The following is a 21554-nucleotide window of genomic DNA, read 5'->3' as shown; positions in this document are numbered from 1 at the left end:
CATTTACTTTGTAAAATTCAGTAGAAAAGAGCACATTTATTTTTGTGTCAGAAAGTCATAATTGCACTTTCTTTACTTACATTGGTTTATTCCCATATATATTATACTTTTAAATAAAAAACTATATACTTAATCTTTCAAACGAAATTAGCCAGTTATCTCCTAAAATTTGTGTAGTCCATAAATAGTAAACTGTTCTTACTTTCAATAATCTACTAGAGATATACCTATGGAATGAAAACACAAAATGAACATAAGAGAAAGGAAAAGTGTATGGTATATGCATCACATGTGTTAAGGTAACAGAAAAAACATGGTAGTAAGTTGTATTAGATTCATTTTTATTATTCAAATAATATCAGGCAAAGAAGTGTCTAACCATTAAAACATTATTTTTAATACTATGTAAATGCATTGCATTGTGTATTAAATGACTAAAACATATTTCATCACCTATCTCATTAACATTCTATACATTTTATCACCAATTCTTCTACATCCTTTTTCAAAGTTACTCTAGAACTTTAATATACCAACTCTGTATATAAGTCTACATGCAGTATATAAGCAAAGCTGGGAAAAGTCCATGGATTCAAAGTGATTTGTACCAACATTAGATAAATAAACAAAGAAGGAAAGAATATCCAAAGAAGAAAAATATGAAAGAATAGAGGAAAGGAAGCTGGGATATAGTGCAAATCAAAATGGCGAAGAATTGTTCATCATCTCTGAAATAGTCAAGTCTTGATCCATTCCAGAGGAACATATATTTTAGTCTTAGTTCATGCAGCTACTAAGGAAGGATGAAAAGACTACAGATGTGCCTATGAAATTTATAAAAATGTACATCTGTTTTGATAGTTTCCTTCACATTTTATAATACACATCTTATTTGAGAGATAGAATTTCATCTTTTTCTTGTGTAACATTAAAATGAATAAAAATTCTTCTAATGCCAAACCATAGTTCTTCTGGCCAACCTTTCCTAGGGAAGTGCTTGTTCTTTTGACATTCTGTCAGTGAAATATGAGGCGTCATGTTATGTCTTGCCTGATGAATAATGATAAAGATGACGGCAAATCAATGCCACATGTGAACTAACTTGTTAAAGGCCAAATACAAATATCAAATTACTAATAAAAAATACAATAAAGTTCAACACTAGCAAAAGCTTGCCAATCTCTAATTGCAATAACAAAGCAAAGCACCAGTTTTATACTTAATTACTATTCAATGCTTCCTAGCATCATGACTATAATAAAATGTATATATTTATAGTGAAGAACTAATACATTTTAACACTATTTTGTCTAACTGAAGATGCATATTGATGAGAGAGAACATTTAGCATTGTAACCATATTATTGAATTAACAATTAAATATTTTGTTATTTGGACAATGCTTTGATAACTTTTGGTATTTAGTATTGTAAGGAAAGACTGGTCCAAGAAATGCTTAGAAAGAAAATTTCTGATTTCTAAACACTTAGAAATTATACTAAAAATTGTAACAAAAACTAGAGACTATATTTTCCAGATCACAGTTTTTATCAGCTAGGAATTGTGCCTAGATCTCCTCCTTTCGCACCTACCCACTTTCATCGTCTTATTTTACTGCCTTAGCATTTTTATATCATATGATTTCTAGATCATATGCTATGATATCTTGTATGTGATCCACCTGGAATCTCATGTCCTTCAGCATCATGTTCTCCAATCCATCATCTGTATTCAAAAATCAGAATTTTCCTATGGCATTAAGGATTCAAGATGAAAACTAAGACTCCATGTCAGATGTTGTCATACAAAATGTAGGTTAAAGCTCATAAAACCACATACAGAATCCACTAATTGCTGAAGGATGCAGACAAGTAATTAAAATAAAGTGCTGAGGGTAGGGCATGGAAGCGGGTGGTACTGAATAGGGGCAACTAAGAGAAAAGCAGATACCTCTAACTAGAATAGGGCAGGGTTTCCAAAGGAAGACCAATGGAGCTATTTCTACTCTCATTTTCTCATCACACATAATATTAATTTTAATTTTGTCTTTCCCCACAGAAATTTCTTTCCATTTGTTCAAAGAGTGACCTTAGTATTGTTTCAATGCAGCTATTGATTAACGACCTATTCCTAGTACATAAGATCCATTAGATCAGAGACTTATTTCTTGTTCTCCTTTGTCCTTACTTTTTGCTCTATATCTGGCATCTAACAACCACCCAACTTGGCAATGTTCTTTATGAAGAAATGATTCAAGATTCACGGCAATATTCTCCAGCTATCAGCTTTTTGAAGACTTATCTGCTTACCTGGCATCTATGATTATTCCTTGGGGTAGACAAATTATTATTTTGTATACAAAATTCCCCAAGAGTTCATTGTACAAAATCGTGTGTGTCAGAGAGAAAAAGACAGAGACAGAGAGACAGAGAGATGGAGATGGATAAGTGTTGTGAAGGGGGTTACTATCTAGAATGTGCTTTCTATCTTCCCCTCTGGGTCACAGGTCAGTTTTCCCTAGTAATTGTACATTTATCTTGTGTCTCCTATGTCTCTTCCAAGTACAATGCTTAGCACTTATTACACTTGATAGAAATATTTGCGGATTAAATTATCTATTATGATGTTAGAAATAAAAGTGTCATAATCTGTATATCTCTGTAAGTAGTATAACTGCAGAATCCTTGATGGATAGAAGTAAAAATTATCAAAAGCAAAAAATTAATTCTAAAGTTTCTGTACTTTGAATATGAAGAAAACCTCAAGCCTAAATTATGAAGTTTTCACACTAAAATATAAAAAGATTCTATAGAAGTTCTCATCTGTGAAATAGTCAACGTTAATTTCATGAATAGCAGACTACAACCTGAGTCTAATAATATTTCCTTTTTGGTAGTGTGAGGTTTGCACATTAGAAAACACCAAAATGTAAAGATTATATGCAAAGGAACAATATCAGCCTCAGCTTAGTAAGTTTAATTTGTTCTTTTTGCATTGACTTTAAATATGTTTTCATCACAAACAATTGAAATAAAACTTACAATATTCTTTGAAAAAAAAACAAACCTAAAATAGAAGTAAATCTAATTCTGCGGTTAGTATTATTAACTGTTTAAGACCTAACCATTACTTTGAACAAGAATGACTTTTTTTCAGCAAATACTAGGTAAAGTGATAAAAATTCAAAGGTAAATAAAGACTAAAATACATCCTAAATAGACTTCAAATATACATATGAATACATATACACATGCATGTAGATATATACATATACATGTATATGGTCAACAAATATAATTTACCTATTTAAAAAATCAAGTTGATATTATAGAAATCTTTAAAAAGGGATTTTTTAATATCATGCATTTTGGATGAATATTTAAACAAATTAAAATCCCCTTAAGAAATAAGTTTTTGCTTTATATCTTGATATTCTGAAAATGATTTTGTCAAAAGATAAAAGTCTGCAATAGCATGTGTTTTTTCATTATCAAATTAGTATTTCCAATTCTACTGCTAGATAAAACAAAATCAAGTGATAAGTTTAGTACTCACTTTGATGGAATTAGTTTTATTTTAATGAGTAACTGGCCTTATTATATTGTATATATATTTCAAGTAGACTCAACAAAAAATGAAAATAGAAAGAATTCCAAATTACCCATACTTTTTGTGTGATCTGTGTTTTCAATTTTATGCTTATAAAGTTTTAATACCACAGCTTTCACTTTATATTCATCTTTTAAATTTCATTCCCTCATTTTGTGATGATTCTGTTAAAAATGCAGACTGTAAAATTCTGTGTGATAATCTTTTCTTATGGAATATGTATCTTTGCTTTTCCTTTTCTTTTGCAATGCTGGAGATTGAACCCAGGGCCTCTCACAGGCTAAGCAAGAGCTCCAACACTGAACTACACCTTCAGCCCTTATAGGTCTGCTATTTCTTTGCTCACAATTCATGTGAGACTAACACATTTATACCTTGAGGTAAATTAAGTTCATATAAAAAATTTATTTTTTTTTAAGTTACGGAAAGAAAGCATATACCCTTAGCTGCCTATTTCATAGGTCAATATATTTCTAAAATATATAAATGATAATAATATGAACATATATGGGCATTATAATCCCAGAGAAATAAATAAAGTCCTTTGGAGGGAGAAAAAGACATACAAAAATATGTGATGAGTATGTGTGTGTGTGTGTGTGTGTGTGTGTGTGTGTGTGATGTGTGTACATGTATACATACTATGTGTGTGTGTATATATATTTATATATATAATACATGTTATATCTATACAGATATATATATATATATATATATATATATATATATATATATTAAAATAATATTTTTGAAAGAAAACAAAAGCTATGACATAGAAAACAGTTATGAAAAGTACTCTGGGAACCTCAGAAGATTTAGAAAGCAGATAGAAAAAATGATAAGTACATACATATGATATTTATTTGAACCAAGACAAGATTTAAATCTATCATTCAAATAAACTGATATATATATATATATATATATATATATATATATATATATATATATATATATTCTAAGTAAAGAAAATGTATGCAAAGAAAAACTGTCTGTATTCTCTATTTTAGGTTACATAAAGGTCTAGTCAAAATAAACAGTGACCTAGGAATTATAAAAAAGACATAGGATTTATTCATACAGAAAAAGAGAATATATTCTTTTGACCTGTTTTTTTTTCTTTCAAATAAAAAATTATCTGTGTCTGTGTTCAAAATCAATTAACACTTAAGCTTACAGAGGACATTAACTCTTGTTAGATGTTTCAAAAGAAAGAATCAGAAAACTGATCACATTTAAAGGTCCTCAAAGGAAATTTTCTAACTTAAAAAGGTTTTGTTACAGAGTGTGCATCGGCTTGAACCTCTTTTATTGTCCCTGCCCCTAAATTCTCATCAGAGCTGATGATTAAAGTTCTACCCATTGCCCAGGTCCCTACAATTATCCTATTGTGATGGCGCTCTACCATGGCGCCCTGTTATGGCCAGACATCAAGTCATTAGAGAACTGCAAGGGATGATGAGGAAGGTTATTTTAATTTCCTTTTCAGCCCTTCTCAGGAGTGGCTCTTTAGTTCAAAGAGCTGTGGGTACTTGCTTTCAAACTAACAAGCAATATTATAAATGTAGGCTGCATTATCATGATTGCAGACAATCTGAGGCACTTGAAGGACAAGGATTCACAGTCCTGAATATGTGCTGTTTTGTGTTTATCAGCTAAAAATACACGGACAGTGCAAACAGGAAAGAGGGAAAATGTAATGAAAGGGTGGGAGGGGAGCTAAGAAAGAACAAGAACTCAGGGCAAAAGAGAACAATAGAGAGTGGAATGCAGCCTGGGCCATTTTGTTGGTATATAAAATACCATTTACCCATTCTCTTGCTGTTCCACTGCATAGTGTTCCAGCTCTGTGCCAGGAAGGGGCTGAACTGGGGGAGGAGGTAGAGGGACATTGGCCCAGGTTGATCCATTGTTTTTCTGTGGTTTAGAGGAGTTTTTATTTTTCTTCTTTTTTCCACCTTTTCCACCTGGAAATAATAATGCATTTATTCACAGATGGTGAATATCAGAACAAACAGGCAATATCAGGTGGAAAGATGTATTTGTTTTCAAAATACCAGAATCACTATGTTAGAGATGGTAAAAGCTATAAACAATGAAATGATACAATCAGAAACACATTTTTATAAATCACTCAAAATGATATTGTTTCTTTCCCATTGCATTAACTGCAGAGCTGAATAAACCAAAAACATTGCTGCTGTATCAAAAGAACATTTATTGATTTATTCATGTCTGCTGCCTCCACGTTTTCATTGTTAGAGGAAATAATGGTCCATAACAAATTCTTTTAAATGTCAGATTTTAGTGCGTTTAAAATGCTCTTTTGCATAATCTCTCTCAGTGGAAAATACAGTGTCTAAGGATACAGGCTTAACTTTTCCATTAGAATTTGCTAAATTTAATTAATCCAGGAGAGTAACATTTTTCTCTCAAAAGTCACTGATAAAAATCAATCAAATACAATCTGGAGAATACCTATAAACCTCTCACAATGATACATTTCATAGACTTTTTGACTAATAAATGGCACAATTACTTTTGCATATAGTGAGAATATTTCCCAGATGTTTTAACTATCACATTTTGTAAATTCCAAAAAGGAGGAAAAATTAATGATAATATAGTGATCAGTTTCAGTACTATTTGTTACATGAATGAATTCATGCACAAATATTAGCAAAACATAAATGAAGGGTGTATGAGCCATATCTGAGATTACATGATGCTTAATGAACTATAAAAATAAAATTCATCATCTGCATAGTGCTGTACTTTTTAAAATCAAGTAAATAAAGCTTTTTCATAAAAATGGACCTCAGTTGGATGCAGAATGAATACTTCTTGAGCAAAATGAAAATGACCTTTCAAGGGTGACTCAGTAACTTCCAATAATCCCACCTCAACTTATAGCTAAATTTTAAGCATAAGATATTTGTAGCAGGGCTATCTAGCCATTTAGATCTCACTAAGAAGTCAATCCATCCTCTTTCTTCTACAACTGCTGAGTCAGATTATGCAATTTGGTAATAATGTATTTGAGTGCCAGAAAGTGATAAAACTCTTAAACTAGACACTACAGCCAATTATTGAGTTGTGTACATTTTCCACATAGGATACATAAATATTTAAAAGAAGATCCCTACAAACAAAGTGCTTTCAGCTTTCCTCTCACTTCTATTCTTTGACAGGACAAAAGATATTAAGAGGAGGGTAAGAAAGTGTCCTCTGTTTAGTGAGTAAGAGTTTGGTTTCTGAGTTTGAAATTTAACTCCTCACTCAAAAGGTATTGCCTTAACTTACATACATGTAAAAGAAATATGAACTTATTCCAATTTTTTTTTTCTTTGGTACTTGGGATTGGACCCAGGAATGCTTTACCATTGAGCCACATCCCCAGCCCTTTTAGTTTTTATTTTGTGACAAGATCTTTCTAAGTTGTGTAAGGCCTTGGTAAGTTGCTGAGGCTGGCCTCAAAATTTGTGATCCTCCTGAGTTGTTGGGATTATAGGCATGCAAAAGTTACTACTTCCTTGAGTTGTCCTGAGGATTATAAGAGATACTGTATATGAAGTGCTCAGATGCACAGAAAAACTCAATAAATGCCAATCATAATTGCTTTCTCCTGTCTTCTCTTCCTCATAGCAAAACCAGTTTCACTTGTTTTCTGAAGTCTTACTTGTCAGAAAAGGCCTCATATTCAGAATAAAAATAATAATAAGCTTGCTCGGTTATAAGTATGTAATTTTTGTTTTTAAGGTAAATGAACCTCAATTCCTCATTTCCTTAACCCACCAATGACTAAGGTCTATTTCCTTTTTACAGTATCAGAACTATATTTCAATTATTGAGAGAAGAATGCTTGAGCTATTTGTTCTTCCTGATCACTCCCTTTCAACTTTATGTATGCACAATCCTAATCACATTCTACAGCATTTTAGAAATGTCATTTGAATCTCACCTGAACCAAGTGCCTAAGAAAGAAGTTCCAACACCTCCGTATTCTAGATGATGACACTAAGGCTCTGAATGTTATGTGATTCACCTTCACATAGCAAGAGAACAATCAGATTTACTACTGAGCAGCTTAACTTGAAACTATTTCTAGAGCTCCGAACCTCATTGTTGAAGCCCTTGCTCAGGTTCAAGAAAGCTACTCATTATTATGCTTCCAAACAACAACAGGCTTTAAAATGTGTTCTGGAAATAGCTGAAGCACAGAGAGAATTACTGAGGACTTTACAACCAACACTTATTTTTCCCCTGTTCTGGAGAAATATCTGTTCTTTCATTTGATCAGTCTGGGTAGGACTATTATTCATCAGCACATGCGTCTTAGGATGTCTTAACAACACTTTGAGATGGAGGTGAGCTTGATATAACTGACAACTGTTAAAATCTCTTGAGATCTGAATCTTTAGAGAAGCAAGCCACAGTCTGCTGCTTCACCTTGAACCCTGTATCATCTGAAGGCCAGAGTACCTAAATTATGTTTTAACGGAGCAGATATTGATGCCTTGTAAACATATTTGACCCTTTTCTCTTAAAATAAAAATGTAAATAGTTGGATAGTTAAAGTTTAAAAAATGACTTCTCTGTAAAAAAAAATCATAAAAGTGATTCATTTTAAAATTAAACATATGGTCTATTTTTAAAAAAAAATTAAAAGATTTAGCTATTGTTACCAATATTTTATATTATATACACATACAACTATGATTTCAAATACTATTTTAAAACATCTGAGTTTTATTGTATAGTTTTTACTGGTTGGATTTTTAACAAGAAGTACTCAGAACTTATATATTGAATGCATTATAAAAGTGTTTCAAAGAGGGTAAGAAGTTCACTCAAATAATTCAGAAATGCCCAATTTTCTTTGTCACTGTGATTATTTTAAATTGGTTTCACAAATGTGCACAGATTTAAAAAATCCCATAATATATGATTAGCTAGCCATGGGGCAGTTAATTCTTAGATTTGGCCCCTAGGAAACATAGCTATAAATAAAAGAATTAAACAAAAGTGTAACATTAAACTCAATTAGACTAAACTGTAAAAGGAATAATCACCTCACTCTTACCTACTAAAAAATGATTTCTATCACCAATTCAAGTAATCCTGTATTCAAATGTAGATGAAGTAGTTAATATAATTCCTGGATATATGTAAATGTCACTCAAGAGATTAATGGATTCAAAAAGCAGCAAGCAACATTGTGAATCCTGTTCTGCTTTCAATTACTCAAAAGATACCATTTAAATTTGGTGACAATCAATCTATACAGAACATTTAATGAAAGATTTACAGGTCTTATGGAGTCCATGGCTTGCAATATGGAGATTTCTTTTCATATATTGCTTGATCTTTACATATATTTAATGAAATAAAAAGGAATATCCAACAAAATTACTTTTTAATTATTCAGAAAAATTGTGGGACAAATTACAAATAAATGCCAGCATAAATGACATAGAAGGTCATTCAAAACATTCCCTTATATTATTAAGCCAGTTTAAATTCATAACAGATGTTTAAAATTTTCTGAATTCTATAATGTACCTAATCCTACCAATAGGCAAGAAGAGCAAATGACTCATTTTGGAGGGAAGAGAGAGCATTAACATTTTCATTCTGAGAAGGTTCCATCTCCTGAGGAAAAGTAATTTAGTAAATGTAACCCTAATGATAAGAAAAAGTTAACTCTTCATAGTCTTGATGCCTGGGAGACTGCACAGTATCATAGTACACTATAATCCTTTATTATTAATATGTAATTTTGAAAAACCAAACAAAAACTCCATAAAAACAATTAGCATATAATTAAGCATATTAAGTAAGTGGAGTCAGGAACCAGTCAGAAGTAGGCAGAAAAAGGCATGTGATGTAAATAGGTGGAATTTACAATGTGGTTAATACAATATCCTCACATACAAAGGGAGGATAACTCATTAGAATAGGAATATATTTCTATCCAATAAAATGCATTTTTCATTGGTGGTAGCAAGATACAGCAGCAATAAACACTTGTTGGTTTAGCTGATATTTCTCAAATATATATTAAAAGTGACAGCATAAAATAGTTATTGTTATCAAATATTGTATTTTTGAAGTAAAAATTAATAATTTCACATATTAACATTCATATTTAGCATAGTAATCATTGAATTGATAACTATTACATAATACTTGAGAGGTTGTCCTAAAAGAGGAAGTTATATCATTGGCATCCCGATATGAAATCATCTCCGAGATTATTTTCATTTCAGTTGAATTTATCTTTTGATATCAATGACCTGGAATTAACTTTCATGCATGATCTTTTTATTATAAAGTTCTTTGGACTCATATATTTGGTTCAAGATGGAATGAACTCATCTGCTCTTTAAGGAATAGTAATTAGTAAAATGGCACTATTTTTCTTTCAATACATTATTGTGCAGTTAGTACGTAAGTGATGACAAAGATTTTTATTGCCCACCCCCACCAAGGTATAATTTCACCAGGATCAACTGTTATTGTCATTTGGAAGATAAATGCCTGACAGTGGCTTGCGATTCAATATTTCCTCATCAGTTGTTAGGGAACACAGGTCATATGCTGGTGACAAACAAATATTTCTCCTTACTGTGATGAGACCAACCTGAGAGACTGCCACTCCTTTCTGAGCTGTTGTGAGAGCTGGTGGTGCTGAAATCCTGTGACTGGTTGTGTGGCATTCTATTAGACAATCCCTCAGCCAATCGGTAGTCAGGGATGTAAAGTAAGGCTAAGGGTTAAAGGTCAGAGGTCATAGTGGCATCATGTGATTAGTTCACAGCACAAGCACATGCAGAACATGCAGTTAGCAACTCAGAAGCGGATGTCGTGGGAGTGTGAAGGAATGTTTCCTCTACCCTGTCCTAATGGAAGTACAGATGGATTGCTGATCACTATATTGAAAAACAGCTGAAAGGATGAACCCGATTGGTGTTGGTGTGTGGTAGCAGCGGTGGAGGCAGTGGCGGTGGTGGTAGGAATTGTTCAAGGTACTGAATACATGCCAGTATGTTTTTTTTAGTTTAGGTAGTGAACCTGGTAATGCATCACTGAATTGAACAACAAATACTAATTTCTATCTCATGCACAAATGACATGAAGTTAACTTCTCAGGACAGAAGAATGTGACTCACCATTGTTACCTTTGTTCTGTTTGGGCAGAGAATAACCAAATCCCATCAGATCTGTTTTTTGCTGAATTGAGCTTTTCCACTGTGGATCAGGCAGATCGACAGCCAATTCATGGATGCTATTGGAATGCAAGATCTGTGTCGTGGCATATGGGGTAGCCTGTGTTATTTGGCTGGAACTGTTGTAAGTGGTTTTGGTAGTGAAGTTAATGCTGCTATAAATGGCTCCATATGAGAGCATCTTTGCTGTTTTATCCCCTTGGCCTGGAACTGGTGGCAGCACATCTGTGATGAACATAGGGAAATGAAACAATTTAATGACACACAGGAAGCCCAAAACTATCAGAATTGAAGATGAAAAATAAATGTGTCATGCCACACGTTTGCATTTCAGCTGAGATGGGCTTCATGAACCAATGAAAGGTAGATGATATACAACCATCGCCAAGCTATCAACCTCAGTGACAGGCAGGCCTACTGCTCGTCCTTCACGTCTCACTGCTTAACACATCCCTTCCCCCATTTCCTCTAACCAGGAATGAGAAATTTGGGATATTTCAATACTGAAAAATGCTTTCAGTTGTTCACTATGTTTTAGAATCAAGGAAAGTGGTAGCAAGATACAGCAGCAATGAACAGAGGGAATCTACAAATCGTGCCTGAAAACAGCTCTTTCCACTTCATCCCCAAAGATATGGAATGTGGCTGCTAAATAGTTGCAAAAATTTCCAAAATTATACGACCCTGATTTTGAAATCCATTTTTCTGAAGTTTTTACTTGACATTTATGTGATCTGATTTTATAACTGCAGAAATGGATAACTGATGGTAGAAAATGTGTTCTTTTTTCTTGCATAACAAAGGAAAATTTTCATGAATAAGTCATTTCCATAATATAGCAGGATTTAACTATAGAAAAAGCAACCTTAGTGATCAGTGAGTTTAATTTATGCTATCAACACTTAGAAGTGGAGAATTACAGTTTCACGTTGTAATACAGCAAGAGTAAAATTAAACTTCAGGAACAACACTGAATATCAATCGGTCCATTTATCATTTTGGTATGCTGAATTATCTTTACAGGATGCTTTATAATTCAGATCTGCCACCTCGCTCCTGAGCTCTTTTCCCTTTTCAGAAGAAAGACACTAAGTGAATCTAAAAGAGAAATCACTAACTCTAGTATTAATCATGTACAGTTAAGATAAATCTAATTATAGTGCAGTCCTTAATAATGTATGTTCTGAAAATATCACTTCATAGGACTTGAGGTCATGAAACCACTTGATCTCTTCATTATAAGACATTTCAACTGACTTTAAAACTTTTAGATTTGATAATGCCCATAGTACTTGAAATAAAAGTGCTTACAGAAGTATTAGCTTTTCTTTGGAATTTTATAAATACTAAAAAAAATCTTCATTAACAACAGTGACAAGAAATTTATAATATATTGTATACAGTGTGCAATTTCACTCTTTCTGAAGTTTTGAAAGTCTGGAATACCAACCTGTTTTACAAATATGTGGATGTTTATTGAAGTAAAGATTTTAAAGGCATCTCAGTGAGACTGTTACACATATTCACATTTTAATTTATGCTAGGTTGCATAAGCAAGAAATTGTTTTTGGATTTCAGAATATCAAAATTGTTTTTCTGTCATTCTTTATTTGTGATTAATAATTATAGAATCTGATTTTAAGAAGCATTGTTCATTCTCAAGTATTAGTATCATTTATTTTATTCTCAGAACCTTGAATATTTAAGACTATATCAAAAATTGGAAAAAAAACCCACCAGATCTTTTTTTTTGTATAAGTTTTTGGGCTCTCTCCACCTATCTCTCACTGCTGAATATTTGAATATTAATTGAATAGAAATGTTTCTCCTACATGGACCTCAGTTTCTCATATCTTGAACTTAAGGTTCTCCAGAGTCCCTTCAGTTACATGTTATTGAAAGGGTTCTGTGCTCAAACAATTAAAAAATGGAACAATGTTGTCCAAGAATATAATTCTACATAATATTACTAACAATTAAACACTAAAGTTATGGCTCTGGAAATAGAGTATCTCTCTTTCTCTGCTAGATGAAATTATAGTCAGCCTTCCAGCCTAAGTGCTTCTATATTGATTTTTGGTCTGCATGTATTTTCTTCAAATATTATTTGATCACTCCCACATTTTCAAAAACTAAATTAAATTATATCCAACACTGAAATATTGGAGGATCACACATGAATATCTGTATGTGGAGGAGAATCTTATAACACGAAATACTCTGGAACTCTGGACTAGCCCTCCATTCAACAAGCTGGCTCTGAATAAGTGCTGCCATCATTAGGAAGGACTTTTCATTTAATATTTCTTGCTGTCCCTGCCAACCTTAATGCTGTCTGACTGGCACTTGTTAACATTTGTTTTGGAAACCTATGAATTCGAGAAACCTTGACTCCAGTTTGGATTAGTGGCGCAGCTTTTGAGTACCTTGGCTTTATTTGTATTCATGGATTTATTTTATTTTTGCCCAATGTAATTATTTGTATGAAGGACTGCCTTCCTCATGGCATCATAAGTTACTTGAGAACAGGAGCCTATTGGATATATGCTTTCATTACCATAATTCCTCACCTACTGTTATGAGAGTAAGCACTTGCTGATGGAATGTTTAAATGCATTTCTCATAGTTTGCATTGGTAAAATGCAAAATTATGAGATAATTAATATTTTCATTTTTCAAAATATGATTTTCATTACATTCATATATTGGTATTCTATTTGTAAAGGGAAAATGTCAGTATCCATGCTTATTTTTCTAAGTGAATGTGGTTATAAAATGATACATATGAACCCAACTTCAGACTACACAGCAGTATAAATAAAATAGCAGAGGCATTAAAAATCTACCAGACGTGCATTCTATATCCACTTCTCAAATTATCTTGCTTAACTCTAGTCTCTTGACTTTAAACATGTAAATATGTTTATGTATTTCATAATAATGCAAAAGACATTATTATGAAATACATAAACAGTATTTCAGTATTTCTGGCACAAGTGTTTAAATGACTATCAAATTGAAGAGAGAGTGGGTAGAAACTGGAAAAACTTTGTCTTGGCCTTGATATTCATGCCATAAAAATAAGGTACAAATGGAAGAAAAACCCTGCATTCTACCTTCAGTTAAATTGGACTAAGATATTTTAGATGTTAATTTAGCTTGCTAGCCAACAGAAAAAGAAAATGTTTTCTCCATCTGAGGCATGTATCTCTTGATACAAAGATAGAACCTTGTGATGTTCTAATACAAAGTGTAAAATAGGAAGTTATTATTGACTGATAAAAACTTTGGGAACAGAATTCCTTTAGGCAAAAATCAGTCTGCATTTTAGGGGAAAGATGATCTGTTTCCTTGGTTGGGAATACTCAGACACACAAACTTCCCAGGCGACAGTAAAGGCATACAGAGAGAAAGCAGGAAGTCAAAGAAACTTACAGCTTTCTTTGTATTCTCTCATTTAATCTGATACCTTTTGGGAGGTGATTATGCAGTTAAGCTCTGTGTGTAAACCATATATTGTCATCCATTTAATTCTTATTACACACCTACGAGGTAGGGATGATTATCTTTATATTTTATTTTCAAGAAGGAAAAGGAGTTAATTGAAATGATATTCATAGAAATCAGGCTTATGAAATACTTAGTAACTTTATAATTTGAGGTATTACTTTATATGCAAATACATTGTTAATCCATCTTGAAGAGAGAATGCAAGGATCCATGATTACTCCAAATTTTTAAAATTTTTATCTTAGTTGTAAGTGGACACAGTGCCTTTATTTTTTTTATTGATTTTTATGTGGTGCTGAGGATGGAACCCTGTGTCTCACCCATACTAGGTGAGCACTCTACCACTGAGCCACAGGCCCAGCCCTTCTTTTTAAGTGAATATGCTTATATAGTCATACATGTGAAATCCACTGCAGCTTTTAGTAGAACTGGAACCGTTTAGCACAGCCCTGGGTATTCCGAATTAATTCTCCAAGTGTGGAAATCTTCTAGTGTGTCTATCTAAATTTGCTTTGCTTTACAAGAATCTCCAAATTCCTCACTCCAGTTTTCTACTTTTTCCATTCTCCACCCAGAAGAAGCCTGAATGATTTAAAACAGTGTTTACATCTCAGCATTCTCCTCTTAAAAATCCACCAATAATTTCTGATTACCCTCTGGACAAAGTTTAAACTCTTAATGTGACTTAGAACATCTTTTCTTTCTTGTCCCTTTGTGCTTTCTAACATTGTTGAACTCAACCGTTAGGAAGTTCCGTCTTTCCCTTCCTTCTTATCTCCTCACCTACCCTCCCTTTCAGTGCTGGGTAATAAACTTAGGCCCTTGGTCATGCTGGAGAAGTCCTCTACCAATAAGCTACATCCACAGTCTCCTTTTAATTTCTTAAAAAGGTTGAATGTCTGTCATTTTGTCTTTTAATTTTTTTCATTGTAGATGGACAACAATACTACCTTTATTATTTTGTTATTTTTAGGTTCGAACCCAGGGCCTCACATGTGCTAGGCAAAAGCTCTACCATTGAACCACAACCCCAGCCCAATGTCTCTCTTATTTCTAGTCTCTTATTTCTAGCAGCCTTTATTTCAGCCTTTCTTATCAGGGTACTGATAAGGCAGTTCAAGTCCATTTACTGTCTGCATAGTATTGTACCAGGAGAAAACTTATGTATAATTGCTGAGCCAATCAGGGAATTCTCTACTCCTCTCATCTTTATCTAAACTAACCTATCCAATTGACCAGAAGAAAAAGTGCATTTGGGAGGAAGCAGTCATTATTTATATTAGATACAATTCTGTCTCTTTAGAAAAACCTATGGAGGGGAGTTTAGCGTGAAATTTTGGAGGTTTTATCATGTCAGCCACTTTGCACTGTTTTATCTTTGCTTTGGAATAGCAATTAATGATTGTAGAATAGAAAGTTCTCTCTGAACATGCCACCCCATCTAGTTAACTGTCTTCCTCACATGAAATAAAATGGGGTAAAGGATGATCACTTTTTATACCAATATTATATTTTTTCTGACTGCCATAGTGCCAGGTACACAGGAGGTACTCAATAAATACATGTTGAATAAGATTTTGAAAAATGAAGTATTTGTTGCAAAAGCATAAACCCTAATTATCAGTATACTCCCTGATTTTAGTTACCTTGTACTGATATTCCTAAAAACAAAATGTATTATGGATACTTCCACATTAATAATGACCTTCTTTACTTTATTATTTAAGGTATTATAGACACACTAATTCTATAATAAAATATTTTGGAAATATACAGAAATATTAGTATATGTGCTTTATTCTTTTAACTATGGAAGAAATACTCTGCATCTCTTAAAAATATCTGGAAAATGAAAACAGAAACAAAAACAAAATTAAAAACAACATTATTTCGAAAAATACAACTTACCTCCACGCCCAAAATTTCCAATTTCATTTGGGCCACTATTGCTGTTGTTCACTGGCAAGCTTGTGGCTGGCCATGAATCATCAAGCCATGGATAGCTGGGATCACCCGCATTTAGAAGGCCTGGACAGCTACAACAGAAATGAAAAGGAAATCAGACTATGGAGCTCAATGAAAGATTTTGATGCCTGTCTCATGCACTAGAAAGGCTTAAGGAATTTAAGAAGATTTTAATTGAATTTAGAATTAAAATGTGTAGGCTCTCAAAATTAAGGAACTTTGGCAATTCATTAAGGCTATATATAGATCAACCCTGTCAGTGGAAGAAGTCTCTTTGCCTGGGATCCTGTCAAACTCCACAAGAAATCAGACGTCTGCCCTGAAACTGGTGGGAATTGGCCATAGTAGTGACCCCCACACAAGGTTTGATGATAAATTGATACCTCAAGGAAACAACCTTTCAGAATGGCTTCTTGGTATTAGCCATTTCCAGGACTTTGGGTTATTTTGTTCCCAGTAACTGCAGTCCCAACATGAATCTGTCCTCTCTAGCCTGTCATCCTTATTGTGAGCCTTCATGTTTGATTTAGAGGCAAAGAACTTGAAAGAAATTAATGAACAGTACTTATACTGTTCCATCAATAGCACATTTCCAAGTTCTTTAAATGGAAAAATATCAGGGGGCTATTAAGTGTTTTTCTGAAGGCAATAAAAGACACCTGTGATCTGCTCCAGCATGTGAGTATAGTCTACAAGGAAAATTTCCTTCACATCATATTTAATAAAGAATTCCCTTCTTTAATGTTAAAATGGGATTTTGATTCCTTTCCAAGTTATTAACATATTTACAAATAAATAGAACATCTATAATCATTGTACTTTTTTGTTGTTGTTGTTGATAGACCCCTTCTGGTATAATACCTAAGAGGAACATGTGTTTCTATGGGAACTGCAATAAGAAGATTCAACTGCTTCCTTACTACATCCACTAGTTCTCATTAGACTTAATCTCTTTTTGCTAAAATATTGATTAAATGGGAGATTGGAAGTTATTACCAGAGCCTAATTACAATCTCCATATTGGCAAAGGAAAAACTAGATGAGGATATATGGGTTTGTTATCAGCTTTTATCAATTTCAATTGAGTATCCAAAGTTGTGGAATCCAGTCCTATCAATCTACAGCCTATTCATCATCCATGAATCATTTACTTTGTGATCGATTATATGTAATTGTTCACTCACAGCAATTTAGTGTGAGCCAATAAGGAGTCTTAAACAACAGCAACTTCATTTGCTAATGTCTAATTAATGCAATAAACATCCTGCTAACAAATGAACACATTCCTTGTGATATTTACCACTAATTTCTTCAGGGGCATCTGGGAGATATGAAACATCTGGACTTGATTCCTCTAAAGTGCACAACAGATAGATCATTAAACCTAGTAGTAAGCCATTTAATTCCTCCTAGAATTCTCAGACTTATAAGTGATCATTTATCACAATAATAGCTTCTTACTACAGAGTTTTTCTAGTCCTGATTAAAAATACTAATAAAGAATCTCCTTAGCATACCTTCCATTGCTCATTATTCCTCCATCTCCTCTTTGAAATGTAACTGTAAAAAAAAGACACAAAAAAACAGAAAGACATGTACACACACAAGTAGTCAATATTAATTACAATTAATAACAACTGCATATTGGACCTCAGTTTAGAACTAAGCCTATGGGAATTTTAACAAAATATAATTAACATAATTGTGCAGATAGTAAAAAGCAGTGGTTTGGCTCAGGGCAAAGTTATCACTTGCTCCAACTTTAATAGAATATTTCAAGTTTCTTCAAGTCAAAAGTATGGATAAATAAAAGTGACAATTTGGATTTAAACATCAAACACTATTATAAGTGGTGGACCTAGTAGTCCTGGAAGATTGACACAACATTAATGAAGAGTTATCAAATCAAACTGCTAATATTAACATAAAACTGTCTTAATTAAAAGGCATAAAGCAAAATATGTACTAGAAATTGAAACAGGAGAGTTTTAACAGGTAATGTCTTTCCAACAAGATAAGAAAAGCAGGTAACTGTTATTACACATTGCTTATCATCACAGATCCTTTTAAGTATGCTAATAGTTATTATGAATTGAATAGGTATAATTACAGTAGATGTAAACTGTAACTAATAGGGAATAGCATATTCATGAAAATAAAATTTTAACCAATTTATACTAAATGGACTCCAATTATATGTAATGATCACAAGTTAAAATTTTCTACAAAACTGTGCGACTTATTAACAATGTCCACTAGTATCTAATAGAACCAAGGTCAATGAAGCCACTCCCTCCACTCAATGTCTTCCACTCCACAAAGCTAACATTGAGCAAGTGGACTTCCAGGAACAGCCAAAGAATGTATATATCAGTTGAGGCCCATCACCTTATCTCAAACTGTTGAAGCCAAATGTATTTAGACTTCAAAATGATTCATACCCGAGAAAGGTAATATACTTTTCATACTATAATGTTTGAAGTAGCAAATTGCACTCAAATTTATGTAATATTTGTCCAATGAAAACTGAATATGAATGATTATAAAGTCTAAAATAGCTTCACACTAGTTTGTATCAAGTTTTGCCACTAAATTATTTAACTAGAAAATTATGGACAAGGTATTTGTTAAGAAACTTACAGATTACAAAATTGCAATAAACTTGAAATTCTAAAATCAAATCAAAACAAAACAAACAGCAAGGGTCAGTTAAATCAATCCCTGGGAATGAAAGAAAAATACCATTTTTCACAGTTGTGAAAACAATACATCTTATCTTTGGAACAGAATAATTATGTCTATTAAAAGTTGTTGCTTGGTGACTAAAAGTGAAATTTACTAAAATTTTAATGAAAGAATTCATATTTCAAGTAACCAAGCATATTTCCACTTAAGATAGACAAATTGTTTGGATACTTTTTCATTTGAATGGTTCTCCAAAATTCTTCTGCTTTTCAAGTTTGAGCTATTAAATATGATAACTCTTTAAATTTTGTAAGTTTCCAAGCACTGTTTCCTAGGCCCATATGAAAGGTCATCTAGTAACATTACTTTTCATGACACTACCAGGCAATATGAACATAATTCCAAGGGTCCATCAGGATTTCAAGACAGTAAAATAAATAAGGGCCTTCAAACTGGGATCTGAAATATACAACCTTATCATTTTTTCAGGTAACACCTCAAATGCATTGTAAAGCAATCCTGACAAAACCTTAACATCTGCCCAGAATTGGCAGTAGATAGCTCTGCAGAGATGATGAAAAAATACTGATCACTACAGAGTGACTTCAGGGCTAGGAGTCATGAATCAGCAGTGCAACTGTATCACATTGTGCCTCTTATTAATTGCTTTGAACACAATAGAATTAATCTGAAACAATTAATGCAAAAAAAAAATTGAGCACTAGAGGTATTCAATAAAGGCCTGATTAGGACACACACATGTAAAAATGCATTTTCACAATGTGAAAGTGGTACAGCTAATTAGCTTTCCATCTGATGTGACTTTCCAGTTATGTGGCATTTTAATGGAATATCAAGTGATTGTTTTACTCTGCCAAAAGGGAGTTAAGATAATGCTGTGAACATCATTGCAAATATGCAAATAAGCAGGTTCTGATGGGCTGCCTCTCAAAAATGTGCTGTTTAAGAGATATGTGAGATGCCACATAGTTCTCCCTAATTTAGATGACTTTTATTTCATCATCCAAAATTTCTGATACTGCCACAGGAATAAAGTATAGCAAAGAAAAGAAAAGAAGCTGAAGCTGAGTCACAAAAATTGTGTTGTACTTAACTCTATGAGATAACCAATGGCATATTTTCATCAAATGTGAAGTTTAAAGTAGTATGACATAACACTCAAAATACTATCAAAATATATCATTTATTAAGGTTAATTTGCAGATGTGCTAGAATATAGACCACATGGGATGGTCCATATCTGCCAGTTGAGAGCTAAATTTGGAAGCAAAATAATTAATTTCAAAGCATTTCACATTCAGTATTCAGGACATATCCATTTTATTTGTGTCCTAGTCGTCATTAACACGTGTTTCTCAAAGGATTCTAGACTGCTAATAGTTTGTCAAATATTCTATAATGTCATTCATCTCTATCTCTGCATGCCCGCTAACATAGGAAAAACTTCACAGAACATTACATGAATACCTGAATAACTTAAAATGGACTCCATAAAATTTAGTATACACAGGAATCTTTCATTTTGCATTTTTCTGTCACAGAAGAAGGAGGCGGACGAGGAAAAGAGGAAGAAGGAAAGTAGAGTAGGAGGAGGAAGAGAACACACACACATATTTTCTCTTACAGACACTGGTTAGCTGTGTTTTTAAAGTGAGGGAAGAAAGGGGACATCTTTTCACACTTCTTTTTTTTAATGTTTTGCTTCAAAATATTTAGATTAATTTCATTTTGAAAAGTAGAACAAGAGTAACTTAGTTTAATAGGCCATCAAAGGAGACTACAAAATAGAATGAAAAACTAAAACTTCTAAAATGGAAATAATATATAGCATTTTGATGAATGTTTGTGTGTATATAAACGTGCAAGTATGTGTGTGTGTGTGTGTGTGTGTGTGTGTGTGTGTGTGTGTATGGGAATGTGTAACATAAAAATAAATGCCATTGCATACTACAAGCTATTTTGAGGTAGTCCTCATTTATAAGAAAAGTTTAACTTGAAGGTGAAAGAAAGTGGGGTGAGGGGGTGATAGATCGATGGTGAATAATCTTTTTCTTGTTATTTTTTTATAATTTTGAAATCACAGTGCAGTAACTTTGTGCTCATCAGAAATAAATTTGGAGTAACTTAATTATTACAAGCTCTTAATCAGAAGTTTGTGTGGAATCTCAAATTAAAAGCTTACAAGGCATAACATATAGAAGTTTTGACCAAAAATGAACTGAATACTAATAATGTTTCCAGAAATTTCTCCCACATACCAGTGGGATTTTTCAAAGCTATATCATATACAAAGTAAGTCTACTACTATCTGACAGGATTAATACTACATGTCTGCCAGAACTGGGAGGAAAATGTAACTATGTGGTAAATTGGCATTTTGAGGTAATGTAGCTTTCAGAGTGCCTATCTCTAGTAGTTCACATTTTCCTACTCCAAATTCTTGCAGCCAATTCTCATTCTCTTTCCTGATATGCTTATTTGGCAAATATGAAAGCATATTAATCCTTTTTAATAAGCATTAACTCACCCCAGATA

General features: G+C 32.8%; 1 protein-coding gene across 1 annotated transcript in view; it reads right to left on the bottom strand.

Annotated features, from left to right (window-relative positions):
- The window catches only part of LOC143386173 (roundabout homolog 2-like), a 111566-nt gene that overhangs the window by 39776 nt on the left and 50236 nt on the right, over positions 1–21554 (bottom strand). Inside the window, 5 exon segments of the mRNA XM_076841444.1 lie at positions 5420–5576; positions 10253–10378; positions 10782–11063; positions 16257–16384; positions 17831–17873. Of these exon segments, the coding sequence (XP_076697559.1) occupies positions 5420–5576; positions 10253–10378; positions 10782–11063; positions 16257–16384; positions 17831–17873 (736 nt within the window).

Source organism: Callospermophilus lateralis, unplaced genomic scaffold (genome assembly GCF_048772815.1).
Source record: "Callospermophilus lateralis isolate mCalLat2 unplaced genomic scaffold, mCalLat2.hap1 Scaffold_98, whole genome shotgun sequence".
Lineage (NCBI taxonomy): Eukaryota > Metazoa > Chordata > Mammalia > Rodentia > Sciuridae > Callospermophilus > Callospermophilus lateralis.
This window is presented reverse-complemented; position numbering and strand designations above follow the sequence as displayed.